Below are 14,337 nucleotides of genomic sequence, written 5' to 3' on the forward strand. Positions count from 1 at the left end.
TCTCTTTGTAAATACACTTTTCAAATGTGGCTCAACTGAGAACAAATGAGAGAGTGAATCAGAGAAATTAAATTTATTTTCATAGGAGTTATATCCTAAAGCACCACCACACCTCCGCACAATCCTGCAGAAGGTACACATTGCCAAATTTTGTGCTGAAGCTGCCCTGTCTGCTGTGTGTAGCTTACTCCCACCCCCAGTCAAACACAGAGTCCTGCAGCTCTTTATACATTCATATTCTCTGAGAGACTATGATCTGCAAATGTTGACACCCAGACACGCCCCGCACACATAACAGCAAAATAAGCAAATACGGGCTGTGGGCAGGGTCTCTGCAGATACAAACACGCTTGTAATGGGTCACAAGCAGACCCGGAATCTGCAGATTTTCTTCACAGTTTTCAGTGGTGATCCAGAATGAGACCAGCATAAAATGAAGGACACATGGCAACTATGCAAGGTTTATGGGGAACAGAGAGAGCAAAAATGTATTTGCGAAACCATTAATCAATTTATCTCCCAACAATTACCACTGCAACACAAACAAATAAATAGAAAACTGGTAAGGTGCTTGACCTTAACTTCACCAAATATTCTTTGAGAAACTTTACATGCTCAAACATAAAACTTTCTTAGATGCTCTAAATTAATACAGCTGCTTACATTTTTTAACTCTTTGGATATTAACAATATCTATATATCCGAGTGCAAATTGTCTTACAATATTCATTAAGTCAAAAATAAGTAATCTGTGTTGACAAACAGCGCATGTAAATCAAATTTTTGACAATTTTTCACACCACAAACTTTTATTCTAAAGCTAACTGAAAACAACACGTTTGGTAGTAAATTCTGCAAGCTTTACTTTTGTTTGTGCTGGAAGAGCAGCACCTTCCTCTAACACAAATTAATAAAGCTAGGTTTTGTTGGAAGTTTTTAGTGCAGATAGGGTACCAAATCAAAATAATACTTTTATTCTGTAAATTACTTTGTGAAAGTGTTTTTCCCAAACTGCAACAGAATGTGTCGTGTTGCTGACAAATGTTATTTGATGTAATTGCTGAGTGTCTCTTGTCTCATTAGTCTGAAGGGGAAACACACCAACAAGCTCTCCCTGAGATTTGTGGATCCAGACCTGGAGACCCGTTACTCAGTGGAGAAGGAGAAACAGAGCGGAGCTGCCTTCTGTTGCTCCTGTGTGGTCCTGCTCTTCACTGCAGTTATGGAGGCTCTCATAGACCCTTGGTCAGTTCACGAGGCCAGCACTAATGTTTTCACGCTTTTTTTATTCACCATATTTGGCTTAGACACCTATCCAAAAATCATGATCCTATTCACATAATAATTTCTCTCTACTGTAAGAATCCTCTACTCTTTTTATCTCAAACACAAGTCCCTTCCTTTTTGGAACTTCAATCAACTTTCTCCTTTCCTGTAGTAATCAACCCCCAGGAACTTTGAAGCCAATTTGACATAGTGGCCATCCGTGTAATTACAGCAGTGACATCCATCACAGGATGCACACTGACCCAAAAAGACTGTTTCCCATGAGCTTACATTGTGAAAGACGCGGCTGTAAAACGGTGGATGCATTTTTTTGAGCATCAACTCCCCCATGAAATATGTGTATTTGATCCATTCAGTCCAATAACATTTGTAAAGTTTAGAAGAGCCACAAGATTAAATAATTTTATCTCCATTCAAGTTAGCAGAAGGCTAAACCGGAAGTTAGTGGCTCAGCCAGTGGAGTCTCTAGTGCGCTTGCAATATGAGCCACATTATATACAAGGATATGCAAAAGATCTGGCTAATTTGTTGAAGTTCTTGGATTCCTGCACCACTGAACAGCTTCGAAAATGAACAGAGCCTGCCTCCAACTCCTCTGAGTTTGTCTATATTGAAAAGACAATGTCTCTTTTGTCTTTAAAACATCTTAAAATGTGGTATTCTTTCCAACATAGATTAGCTTAGCAAAAAGCATATCTAAGTACAGGAAAGGATAAAGTTGACCGAGGTTCTGACCGAGGCTTGCTCAACTGTTATTGGAGCAATAAGCGAAAAAGATGTTGGAGAATCTGGACTTGTTAACAGCTACCAGTGCTGTGTATTTCTCTCAAGGTTGTTCTGTGTGTTCATGTTTTGTGGAACAGGTTGATTGCAAACTACATCACCTTTGCAGTGGGAGAAGTCCTGCTGCTCATCCTGACAATCTGTTCTCTGGCTGCCATTTTCCCTAGAGTGAGTTACAACACATGTTTATACCTTTACACTCGAATGTGTCATGCTTTCACTACCTGGTAGGCCCTGGTACCACCTAATCACCTAATCTAGATACAGCAACTTTCAGGTCAATCTGACCAAAGCCCAAAATCTGTGTATGCATTCTGCTGCGGTCCCTTCTGAGGGCCAGGAAACATGTTGTTTGTTAACAGAGAGACTGCGTTCTCTTATGCACAAACAGAGAAACTCTACCTCGCTTACTGACAGTTACACCTAGAGCCGAAGGATCTGTCCTAGGTTTCTGCCTTTTAACAGGCAGTTTTTCCTTGCCCTTGTCGCCAAGTGCTTGCTCATGGTGGTACTGTTGGGTCTCTGTACGTAATGTTATAAGGAGTTCGGTCTAGACCTGCTCTATTTGAAAAGTGTCCTGAGATAACTTCTGTTATGAATTGGCGCTATACAAATAAAATTGAATTGAATTGAATTGAAATTAATGATCTCTTGTCGCCCAAAGTAATCTTGAGTTATGTTTATAGGAAATATCCTCAGAGAAATAGTTAAATGTTTTGGGAAATATGCATTCCCTTCCTTTCAAGAGTGAGATAAGATCAGTGTCATCACAGTGAGGTTGTCAGGTTTAGTACCACCTGTGCAAACTAAAACCTGTGCTCACAAACTTTTTCCGGAAAACCTCATCTCATTTATGTGCTCATATTATAGTTAAATAGCTTGGGTTTTTTGAAGTGGGGTTGTTTGAGGTACTTATTCAGTGTATTACCTACAGCAGACAGAGGTCAGCATGTCCCCAGTTTGGAGAATGTACTGCTGTGGGTGGGGGCACCAACAGAACGTATTTTAGCCACCTAAAAAAATAAATATTAGTTTAAGTGTATGCTATATTTAGAGTATTTTCACAACTAACTTGCCATCAGACAGCCTTGTCCAACAGGAAACTGTAGCCTTATATTCTCCAAAGCCACCAGACTCCTTTGACAAAAAGTAATTTTACCTCGCAGAGCATGGGACTCCCTGGTCTACCGCTGTCTCAATCCGCAGCAGCTAACATTAGTTAACATTTTTGATGCAAACTAATGTGTTAAAACACAAAGGTCACACAATAACACAACTAAGACGAAATTATTTGAGTTTCACATCACTAACCCTTTAAACATGTGCATCTCAAATGAGTCTACTGTTAACATTTAATAACGGTGCAGTTTTATTGCTATATAGAGGATAGCATAGTGGTGTACAGCAAGTGTGTGTGTGTGTGTGTGTGTTTGTTTGGCATGGAGCAGTACTTTTGATTCCACCTCGTCATGGAAAGTCAGATGTATTGATAACCAGCAGAGAGGCCAGTATTGACTGCTGTCACAGGCTGCACTCGGGTCAGTCAGCAGCACACACACAGTCAGCCAGTCAATCACTCAGAATGAGAAAATGCAGAGTTGCTGTAAATAATGCTCGGGGCTCTTCAGTACTTATCAATATCACATCCACATCAAATCACAGTGCAATAATAAGCCTACAGTACTGTTTCCACTAACACAGCACAGTCCATTAACAGAGGCACATGTCTCACTGCACACTGTTAGCAGCCACAGAGCTGTTTCAGTCACATATTCACATGTCATAGCAGGAAAAGTAAATGGGTATCTAATAACATTAATAATGGCTGCATTCCATTTATGAGTTGCAGGCCTACTACTCTGATATAGTGTAAGACTACTGAGACACTCAAAGTGAATGGAGTTATCATTCATGTTATTAGTTCCACTTGTGTTTTTCCTGCCAAGCCAAATGTATGCTGCAAAGAAGGCCTGTAGGTTTGACATATCCACCATCACCTGACTCTGTTTTTCCCATCACCCCACTAATGAGCACAGTGTCAGATGATGCAGTCACAAATGCGTGGACATTAATGGTGCTGTTTCCAAAAACATCTCTGATTTAGATTGAAATAAAGTGTAACAGATTTCCGGCAGCTGTGGCTCAGAGGTACAGCGGGTCGTCCACTAATTGGAAGGTTGCTGGTTCGATCACTGGCTCCTCCTGCATATCAAAGTATACTTGAGCAAGATACTGAAACCAACAAATCGCTTCCGATGCTGTGCATTGGTGTGTGAATGTGTATGAATGAGTTAGTTTCTGTTCATCTATCATCTATCATGATGATAGTTTCTGGCCATCACTGAGTGAATGTGTGTGAAAGCGTGAATGTGGCATGTAGTGTAAAAGCGCTTTGAGTGGTTGGAAGACTAGAAAGGCGCTTTACAAGTACAGGTCCATTTACCATTTACCATTAAAAAACAAACAAAAAAAAACAGCTTTTTCTGTCACAATAAGGAAAGAATTATCACTAAATATATAATTTACTTTTGGAAACTAATCAAGGGAAAACTAAAAGGTTAGTGAGATTTTAAGATGATTGCTGTTGAGTTTTAGTGTATTTTTGAGTGTACTTTTTCAGTGTGAGCCACTGGCACCGGCATGGGGGAACCAATGAGACTTTTTGTCCCCCACACTTTCAGGTGTTATGCTAACCTCTTCAACCCTGCGATGACCAATAGTATATATATATATATATAGTATAATAACAGTATTTCTCGCCTAAACTTTATTTAGAAACAGATTTTAGTGGACTGCTGTGGTGAAATAAGTTAAGGTTCACTCAGCTTACTACATTTGGAGCTCTACTACTCATGCTCAAACCCCATTGTTCGGGCCCTAATAAAATGCTATCAAACTCCATCCCATTATAGCGTGGAACTGGGATACAGCTTTAGAATAAAATGATTTGCTTTTCAGGCTGTACTGAACTGCAGCAGGTTGAGAGAAATAATGTGTGTAAGTATTAAGTAATAAGTAATAAGTGGTATTTGTGTCAGGTCTTTCCTAAGAAGCTGGTGTCTTTCTCCACCTGGATCGACCACACCCGCTGGGCTCGTAACACCTGGGCCATGGCAGCTATCCTTATCCTCACCATGGCCGACATCATGGATATGGTGAGCTGTTCTTTGCTGTTTCTTACAATCCACTGCGGGGATTTGTATTGATTCTGTGGCTGAATTTTGTGCACCCAGTTGCCAGTGAACTGTATGCTTCCTGTATGCCAGAGAAAAACCAGAGGCAGAAATTGGATGGAAAGAATTCTGCTCATAGAGCACTGTTTTGTAATTTAATTTAATTTAATTTAATTTAATTAATAATAGTAACAATAGTCTCTCCATTGTCTAGCTGAGTTGTCTGCCTCAAGTCCCAGACTCAGGCAGCCCCACAGTGGCTCCCTCCTCCTCCTCCTCCTCCTCCTCCTCCTGGTCTGGCCTTGATGGTTGCATGGACAACCCCAAATATTACAGCTACATCGCCGTGCTGGCACTGATGGCCACCACCATGCTGGTTCAGGTCAGTCACATGGTCAAGCTCACGTTGATGCTGCTCATCACATTGGCCACCGGCATCGTCAACATCTACAGCTGGAGGGACATCTTCGACCGCTACGACATGGCCCGCTTCCAGGACTACAGGTGAGGCAAAAACCGAAGCCAGGGTCCTCTGTGTCGGTACTGTAGCACTGGCTAGCTATAGGACAACAATGAACTGAATGATTAAACCTGGATGTGTGTACCTTATCACACTGGTTCCAAACCAGGGGGTCCAGATACCCACTAGGGCTCAACAAGGCTTCAGTAGATAACTTTTATAAAAACAACTTTTTGTCATATTTGCTGAAACTTTCACTATATCTTGACAGTTGTACATGAGACAGATAATCTGTGAAAAAATCTGGTTCTGGACTCTTTGGAACTGATCAATCAACTATTTTCAAGTCACCAACCTAAAGCATTGATATTTGAGGCCCTTGGAATGAGACTTTTTGTCAAGTTATGTATTGCAGCTTTAACAGGTCTAAGAAAACTTTAAATAATATATTCACAGTAGGCCTATATCTTAGCATTTCATTCAATTTTATGAAAAAGACATGGCTGTCTATTTCTCTGCTTATCCAAGATGTGAGACACAGCTGAACAGGTGCTCACTGTCATTGCTGCTACATGGAACACATTGGTGTTTGCATGCAATTTGTTTGATTGTTTCTCCTATATCTGAGTTGGAAATAACCAACACAACCTTTCACCAGAAAAAAATTGTAGTGACACAACAGATAAACATCAGCCTCTGATATTGGTGAGTGCCATCTATTTGTCCATGTCAGTCAACAAGGCGAATATCGGCTGACCAGCATTCACCCAATATATTGGTATATGCTAAAGTCAAAATTCAGACCTGAACACAAACTGTATTCACAGAGTCTGATAAACAGCGTTGTCCTGCAGTAGAAAAGGTAAAACAACCAAAGAGCTAATAGAACAGTGAGGAGAAAAACAGAACTTCTCAAAAAAGAAGCCTATTAAATATGTATGATTGTTAAAAAATCAAAAAGGTTCCTAAAAATATCAGGAAAACCAATCTCTGATCAAATACTCACAGGAAATAATCTGCTCAAAATGTATCCAAATGGCTCATTTTACACTAACAAAAGTGTACAAGTTGTTGTGTTCAATGTTTGGGTTCATTGTACAGTTTATCAATTGTTCTCTACTGTTATTGTTATTTATTTGTTAATATGAAATATCCATAAAATATGTCACTTTACTCAATGATAGAAAAGGGCTTCTGTATGGAAAAAGTTTGGGAACCACTACCCTCACATATAGTAACTGCAGGTTCAAACAGTAGTATCACAGCAGAAACTATTAATACGTCAATGTTCTTCTTTGCAGGTCATACCTGGTGCCCTCTAAGTTCACAATGACAATTATGATCTTCATCATGATGGTCAGCTTCTATTATTTCTCCCGACATGTAAGTTGATGCCTGCTACGTTTTTTGTACATTAAAACCATTACCACACTGTTAAACTGTTACTTTTTTGTATGCTGTTAGAGGACCCAATACAATTACTATTAATTAATCATAGAGGTACTCCAGAGCAGCTCTGTACTGTGACAGAGATAAAGAAAAGCTTTATATGCAGTCAGACACTAACAAATGTATTTTTAAAGTTACAGGAACATTTTTAGAATAGTTTTTTTCTATATCTGTACACACATAGACACACATTTCCGTTAAAAAAGAAAAAAATCCACAATTGTCACTGAAATAACTTGAAACTGACTTGAAAAGTAATAATAAATAAAAAAATACTGAAAATTGGCTAATGAAGATCAGACATTGCTTTTGTATTGTGGTTCAACAGAATCATTAAAAAAAAAAAATTATAATAATGAAACTGACCAAAAGTGATGGTACCCCTAGAAAAGATTGAAAATAATTTGACCATAGGGACATGATAAACTAAGATGTGTCCTTTCATTAGCATCACAGGTATCTTCAACCTTGTAATCAGTCAATGAGCCTATTTAAAGGGTGAAACGTACTCACTGTGTGGATTGGTATCATGGTGTGTATCACACTGAACATGGACCACAGAGGAGAGAGTTGTCTCAGGAGATTAGAAAGAAAATTATAGATAAGCATGTTAAAGGTAAAGGCTATAAGACCATCTCCAAGCAGCTTGATGTTCCTGTGAATACAGTTGCACATATTATTCAGAAGTTTAAGATCCAAGGAAAATTGATGACAAATTAAAGAGATAATACAAATGGTAACCAAAGAGCCCAGAACAACTTCCAAAGAGATTAGATGTGAACTACAAGGTCAAAGTACAACAGTGTCAGATCACACCATCAGCCACCAACAGCTGTTTGAGCCAAAGTGGACTTAATAGAAGACGACGACGAGGACACCACTGTTGAAAGCAAATTATAAAAAAGCGAGACTGGAAATTTGCCAAAATGCATATTGACAAGCCACAAAGCTTCTGAGAGAATATTCTTTTGACATATGAGACAAAACTGGAGCTTTTTGGCAGTCAAGTGACATCAGCTCTATGTTCACATACACAAAAATGAAGCATACAAAGAAAAGAACACTACCCACTGTGAAACATGGAGGAGGCTTGGTTATGTTCTAGGGTTGCTTTGCTGGATCTAGCACAGGGTGTCTTGAATCTGTGCAGGGTACAATAAAATCTCAAAACTATCAAGGCATTCTGGAGTAAAATGTGCTGCCCAGTGTCAGAAAGCTTGGTCTCATGGGTCGTCCAACACGATAATGACCCAAAACACACAGCTAAAATTACCCAAAAATGGCTAAGAGCAAAACATTGGACTATTCTGAAGTGGCCTTCTATTATCCCTGATCTAAATCCTCTTGAACATCTGTGGAATGAGCTGAAACATGCAGTCTGGAGAAGGCACCCTTCAAACCTGAGACAGCTGGAGCAGTTTGCTCACGAGGAGTGGGCCAAAATACCTGTTATAAGTCTCATTGAGAGTTACAGAAATCGCTTGATTGCAGTGATTGCCTCAAAAGGTTGTGCAACAAAATATTAAGTTCAGGGTACCATAATTTTTGTCCAGGCCAGTTTCATTAGTTTGTTTTTTAAATGATTCTGTTGTACCACAATTCAAAAGGATGTTTGATTTTCATTAGTTCATTTTCAGTCATTTTTTATTTATTATTACTTAGTTAAGTTATTTCAGTGACCATTGTGGGTTTTTCTTTGTTTAACGGAAGTACCAACAATTTTGGCCACATGTGTATGTAGGGTTTTGGTGGTGTGAGATTTTCACTGTACCATAATATCTCTCTTATTATAATTATTAATTAGAATAACTCAGAAGGATTTTTTAGTTGAACAAACTATTTATTACAATTTTCACAAAGTATTCATATCATTACAGACATGAAACTTTGATTTTATACATTAGAAATCAATACTGTAGATGAGAAAATGTACATGGTATGATAACTGTCAATTTTCATACAATTGTATACTCTGGTATTGGTATACTGTGCAACCCTTTGTAGGTATACATGTGATGTACTGTCCATAGGGTCTTAAATAGTCTAAAATCCCCCAAATGTTTGAATTTTATGCATTGAAATGTCATAAATGTCTAAATTTCTTTTTTTTAAACTTTTTTTCTGTTTTATAATACAGTAAACATGAGGACACTCAGTTACATTAAATGGTATACACAGGAGTTAATACAGAATGATTTATTTTCAGTCACATTTGTTTTTCTGTTTCGCAGTTGCATTTATTGTAGTTGCCGTTGTCATACCTTTTGGTAGACGGGTATGTGTCCCATTTAGACCAACACTCTTCTTCCTTTTTTTTCTTTAATCTTAAACTGAAGGTCCTTGCCGTATATGCTGCTTACAGTATCTATCCATTGGTTCAGGGTGAGAGGCTCTCTCTCCATTATAATGTTTCTCTGGTATCCAGATCCTTAGATATTTCCTAAGTAGAGGGAGATACAGCTGACATAGATTGGACGTCTGTTAACTCCCCATCCTTTACAAACAACAATTTTTGTCATATTTGCTGAAACTTTCACTATATCCTGATAGTAGCACATGAGACAGATAATCTGTGAAAAAATGAGGTTGCTCTGGGTCCTCCTAGTGCTCCTAATGGCATTCAGTGATTGTTGAGTCTCATTTCCAGGGCATCAAATACACTTTAGGACACTGACAATGAGACTCAACAATTAACTATCTTCAAGCTTCCAACCAAAAGTGTCTTTCTATCTTTTTCAGCTCTGATTGGTTGTTTTAGTCCAGGCCCGGTGGATTCTTGCAAATGCCATTAGGAGTATTAGAATGAACCAGAGGAACCTGATTTTTAGACAGATTATCTGTCTTATGTGTTAACACTCACTGTCAGAACACAGTGAACATTTCAGCAAATATGACAAAAAAACTGCAGCTTTAAATGTGATTTTGGTAAAAATAACCAATACTGATTTTCCTTTGTACTTCTTTTGCCAGTATGGACTACAGTTGTCATTTTCTTTGGCATCTGCAAATCAAGATTAATTCATAAAAATAATGCGCAAACCACTTTTTTGCATTAACATTGTCATCTCAGTCTATGGATTACCAATTATTTCAGTTGTATCTGCTTTAAAATCCACACAATGGTCAAATGCTAATGTCAGTCCCTGCTGTCACCCGAAGGTGGAGAAGCTCGCCCGCACCCTGTTCCTGTGGAAGATTGAGGTCCATGAGCAGAAGGAGAAAGTGTATGAGATGAGGCGCTGGAACGAAGCGCTGGTGACCAACATGCTGCCTGAACACGTAGCTCGACACTTCCTGGGCTCCAAGAAAAGGGATGAGGTAAGATCATACATCCACAGACACCAGGCCATGTCATTCTTTTCAAAAGTCATTACTTGTCGTAACTTCATCTTGCTCCTCAGTTTCCTGTTACTTTTCTTTCTTGTGAATTATCAGGAAACCCAGCATGTTTATCTGCAGTATTCTTGTCTCAGTTGCATCTAAAACCATATTGTAGTATTTCTTGGGACATTCAAGGAGGATTTCATAAATGTTCAGATCTGGTTCCACAAACCTTCCAATGTCTTTCTCTCTGACCTGTTCCAGGAGCTGTACAGCCAGTCCTACGATGAGATTGGAGTCATGTTTGCCTCAATCCCCAACTTCTCTGACTTCTATACAGAGGAGAGCATCAATAATGGAGGCATCGAGTGCTTACGCTTCCTTAATGAGATCATCTCAGACTTTGACAGTGTAAGCAGCTCTCTTCATTCTGTTCCTGTTTATAGCACACAGCATGAGACTGTAATAAGACCCAGCCTGATATGTTTTTACAATTGCTAGGGTGTGTGTGTGTGTATGTGATTAAACTCCGATTCACTTTTCTGCCTGTCAAACATCTGCTGACCATTAAGGATTTATTCCTGACCTAAAGTACAGTACGTGTTTTTGAATGAGTGAGTCCCACAGTGTGTGTAAATGTAACCTTTGGCCTGTGTCCATGCCAGCTGCTGGATGAGCCTCAGTTCCGCTGCATCACAAAAATCAAGACCATCGGCAGCACCTACATGGCAGCGTCAGGTGTCACGCCGGATATCAGCAACGGCTACAGCTGCATGAAGGTCAGTGGTCACATGACTTCTCCAGGCCTCAGTGACTATGTTTTCATGCACAAAATATCTGTTTTTTTGTCTGAAAAAGACAATATTCCTGCTAAGCTGTTCACATGGCATATGAAAATGAATATTCATTTATGCAGCTGTGCACCCTCTGATTAACCTTACTGTTAATGACGTACTATACGTCCTACAGAGGAATTTTCCTCCTTTTCAGACTGCATGTTGTCATGTTGTAAGGGTGGAGCTGCTGGAGCCATTTTACATCAAAAGAGGATTTGAGTTTTTCAGCAGTGGCAGGGTAATTTAGTTTTTAGCTTTCCAGGCAAACACCTGAAAATTAATTAATATGACCAAATGTCCTGGAAATAATCGATGTTTCTTAATTTTTTATTGTATTTTAGCCCTTACTGAAATTCGTAAACCCGCACAACTCGACTGTTGGTAGGATAAGCTGCGCAGTGTGACACTTAAAAGTAGGGGTGGGCGATATATATCGTTTGCGATAATATCGTCATTGTTGTTTTGACGATGTGCAAATTTCCATTATCGAGTATTTAAATTACTTCGCCAAAAATATTGAAACGCACGCGGAAATTCCTCACATCCACTTAATTCATACTTTGCAGTCACGTGATTACCATGGTTACCTGGCGGGCAAGAAACATATAACGTTTTATTTACATATATCCGTCACCTTACACCACACAAAAAATGAAAGCCTACAAAAGTACGGATAGCTATCTTTTTTTCAAGAGTGGATGGGTTAACAACGCTGTCGTATGGGAGGTGAAGAACAGGAATATCTTCATAATCAAAGCTAACGTGAGTGTTACTAGTTAGCTAACTTAGCTAACGTTACCCGCTAACGTTTGCTAATGTTTGCATGTTTGTAGCTATACACAAAGTGACATCTGTTCCGTCGTGTGATGAAGTCTTCATCTGAATATGTACACCCTGCCTGCCGCCAATGACAGCTTGAAAGTAACGTTGGTTTAAAAAACCTTATGCCAACAGACGTATCATATAGCAACAGGATGTCAAACATTGAGCCACCGCCATCCACCCACAAGCATCAGACAACAGACAAGAGCAGCTGGAGCAGTGAAATGTCTTTAACCCTGTTAGCAATCTGTTAGGTTGTAACGTTAATGTAGTAGTAATAACTGTACCATAGTAACGTTATGTATGCAAAGTAACTGTAAGTAAGTAGACACAGTACAACAGTAAAGTGTGTACTGTAACATGTATTCTTCTTCTCTTCATATCATATCAAATCACGTACATTTATATATATATATACTTTTGTATAGTAAAACGGGCGACGTCCTGGCAAGAACACATGACGTGATCACATGACCTCTTGTTAGCATCCTCCTTGCAACAGTTTAGCAGCGCGTGGTGATGGTAGAGGGAAAATGCAAACACCTCCAGTCCCTGAAGCTACCGGTACTTCAGATGATTTAGTGCCGAGACGTGGGTCTACCTCTCTGGCATGGAAATGGTTTGGTTTCGAAAAGACTGATAAGGGTCTGTGTCCACCAAACACGTTTTTAGTGCTAGCAGCGCCTATTTTGAATACAAATCCTATGAGCTTCAGTGCTCAGAGCGCTAAGCGCCGTCAGCGGAGACGTTTTTTAGTGCAACGGTCAGATTGCTTCAAGTTGAAATCTGTTCAACCTTTAACACCGCTGGGCGCTCGGAAAACGAGTTTTTGAGTTCTCACTAGCCCTAACTCAGACAATTCCAATCACATTTTAAAGGATATCGACTGATTATCGTTATCGCCAATCCCAAAAAATAACGAGGTATTATTTTTTGCCCATATCGCCCACCCCTACTTAAAAGCCAGTGTACCAGATGTGAAGTGGAATGTTCTTCCAATCATCTTTTTGGTGTCAAGTTTTCTATTTAACGGAGCCATGAACAAAATTCTCATATCTATTAATTCAATTCAATTTAATTTTATTTGTATAGCACCAATTCATTACAGAAGTTATCACTTTTTTATCACTTTTCAAATAGACCCAACAGTTCCCACCATGAGCAAGGGAGGCAAGGAAAAACTGTCTTTTAAGAGGCAGAAACCTTGGACAGTAGTGATGGGTCGGTCGCAAACGATCCGGCTCTAAGAGCCGGCTCTTTGAAGGGAACGACGGGAGCCGGCTCCTGATTGGGAGCCAGATCCGGATTTTTTTCCCAGTTTGTTCCTGTTAAAGCTGCGTGATTGGTCAAGATGTGTGGCGGCATCTATGTATCTACACTGAGCAGGAGGGGGAGGGAGGGGTTACAGACACGTGAACAGGTGGGAGGGAGACGTGAGAGCGAGAGACCTTGGCGCTACATAGACAGAGACTACACACTGGAAAGGGTGAGGAAAATGAGTGACAGGAAACATAATAAAGTTTGGACACATTTTAATGTGATAGTTCAAAGGCAGAGTGTAGACTGTGCAAAGTTAAACATTTCATATCAAGCAGCTTTTTGTCTAATTAAGATGGGTCTTGTGTTTTATAATTTATTTTTGTAGCACTCTGTTCCATGTTGAGTATATTAATAAATCCATATAAATACTAAACATTTGATATAATGCATGTATTTATATAAGATATTCATTTTACACATAATTTGGTAATAAATTAATTTAAGCAAAAAAAAATATGAGGAGCCACTTGGGAGCCGAAAGAGCCGGCTCTTTTTAGTGAGCAGAGCCAAAGGAGCCGGTTCTCTAAAAAGAGAGATGGTGTCTGCCTCCCTAACCACAACTGGAAGCTGGTTCCACAGGAGAGGAGCTTGGTAACTGAAGGCTCTGGCTCCTGTTCTACTTTTAGAGACTATAGGAACCACAAGTAGCCCTGCATTCAGAGAACGTAGTGTTCTAGTGGGGTAATAGGGTACTATGAGCTCTTTAAGATATGAAGGGGCCTGACCATGAAGAGCTTTATAGGTGAGGAGGAGGATTTTAAATTCTATTCTACATTTTACAGGGAGCCAATGCAGAGAAGCTAGTACAGGAGAGATGTGATCTCTTTTTCTAGTTCCTGTCAGTACTCGTGCTGCAGCGTTCTGAATTAATTGGAGCGTTTTAATG

At 39.5% G+C, this 14,337-nt stretch overlaps 1 protein-coding gene across 1 annotated transcript in view; it reads left to right on the forward strand.

The window, feature by feature from the left end:
* The window catches only part of adcy3a (adenylate cyclase 3a), a 48,357-nt gene that overhangs the window by 22,254 nt on the left and 11,766 nt on the right, over positions 1–14,337 (forward strand). Inside the window, exons 11-18 of the mRNA XM_051407260.1 lie at positions 1,084–1,245; positions 2,151–2,238; positions 5,109–5,225; positions 5,458–5,747; positions 7,005–7,086; positions 10,312–10,470; positions 10,738–10,884; positions 11,139–11,252. Of these exons, the coding sequence (XP_051263220.1) occupies positions 1,084–1,245; positions 2,151–2,238; positions 5,109–5,225; positions 5,458–5,747; positions 7,005–7,086; positions 10,312–10,470; positions 10,738–10,884; positions 11,139–11,252 (1,159 nt within the window). The remainder of the gene's footprint in view (positions 1–1,083; positions 1,246–2,150; positions 2,239–5,108; positions 5,226–5,457; positions 5,748–7,004; positions 7,087–10,311; positions 10,471–10,737; positions 10,885–11,138; positions 11,253–14,337) is intronic.

This window comes from Dicentrarchus labrax, unplaced genomic scaffold (genome assembly GCF_905237075.1).
Source record: "Dicentrarchus labrax unplaced genomic scaffold, dlabrax2021, whole genome shotgun sequence".
NCBI classification, from domain to species: Eukaryota; Metazoa; Chordata; class Actinopteri; family Moronidae; genus Dicentrarchus; species Dicentrarchus labrax.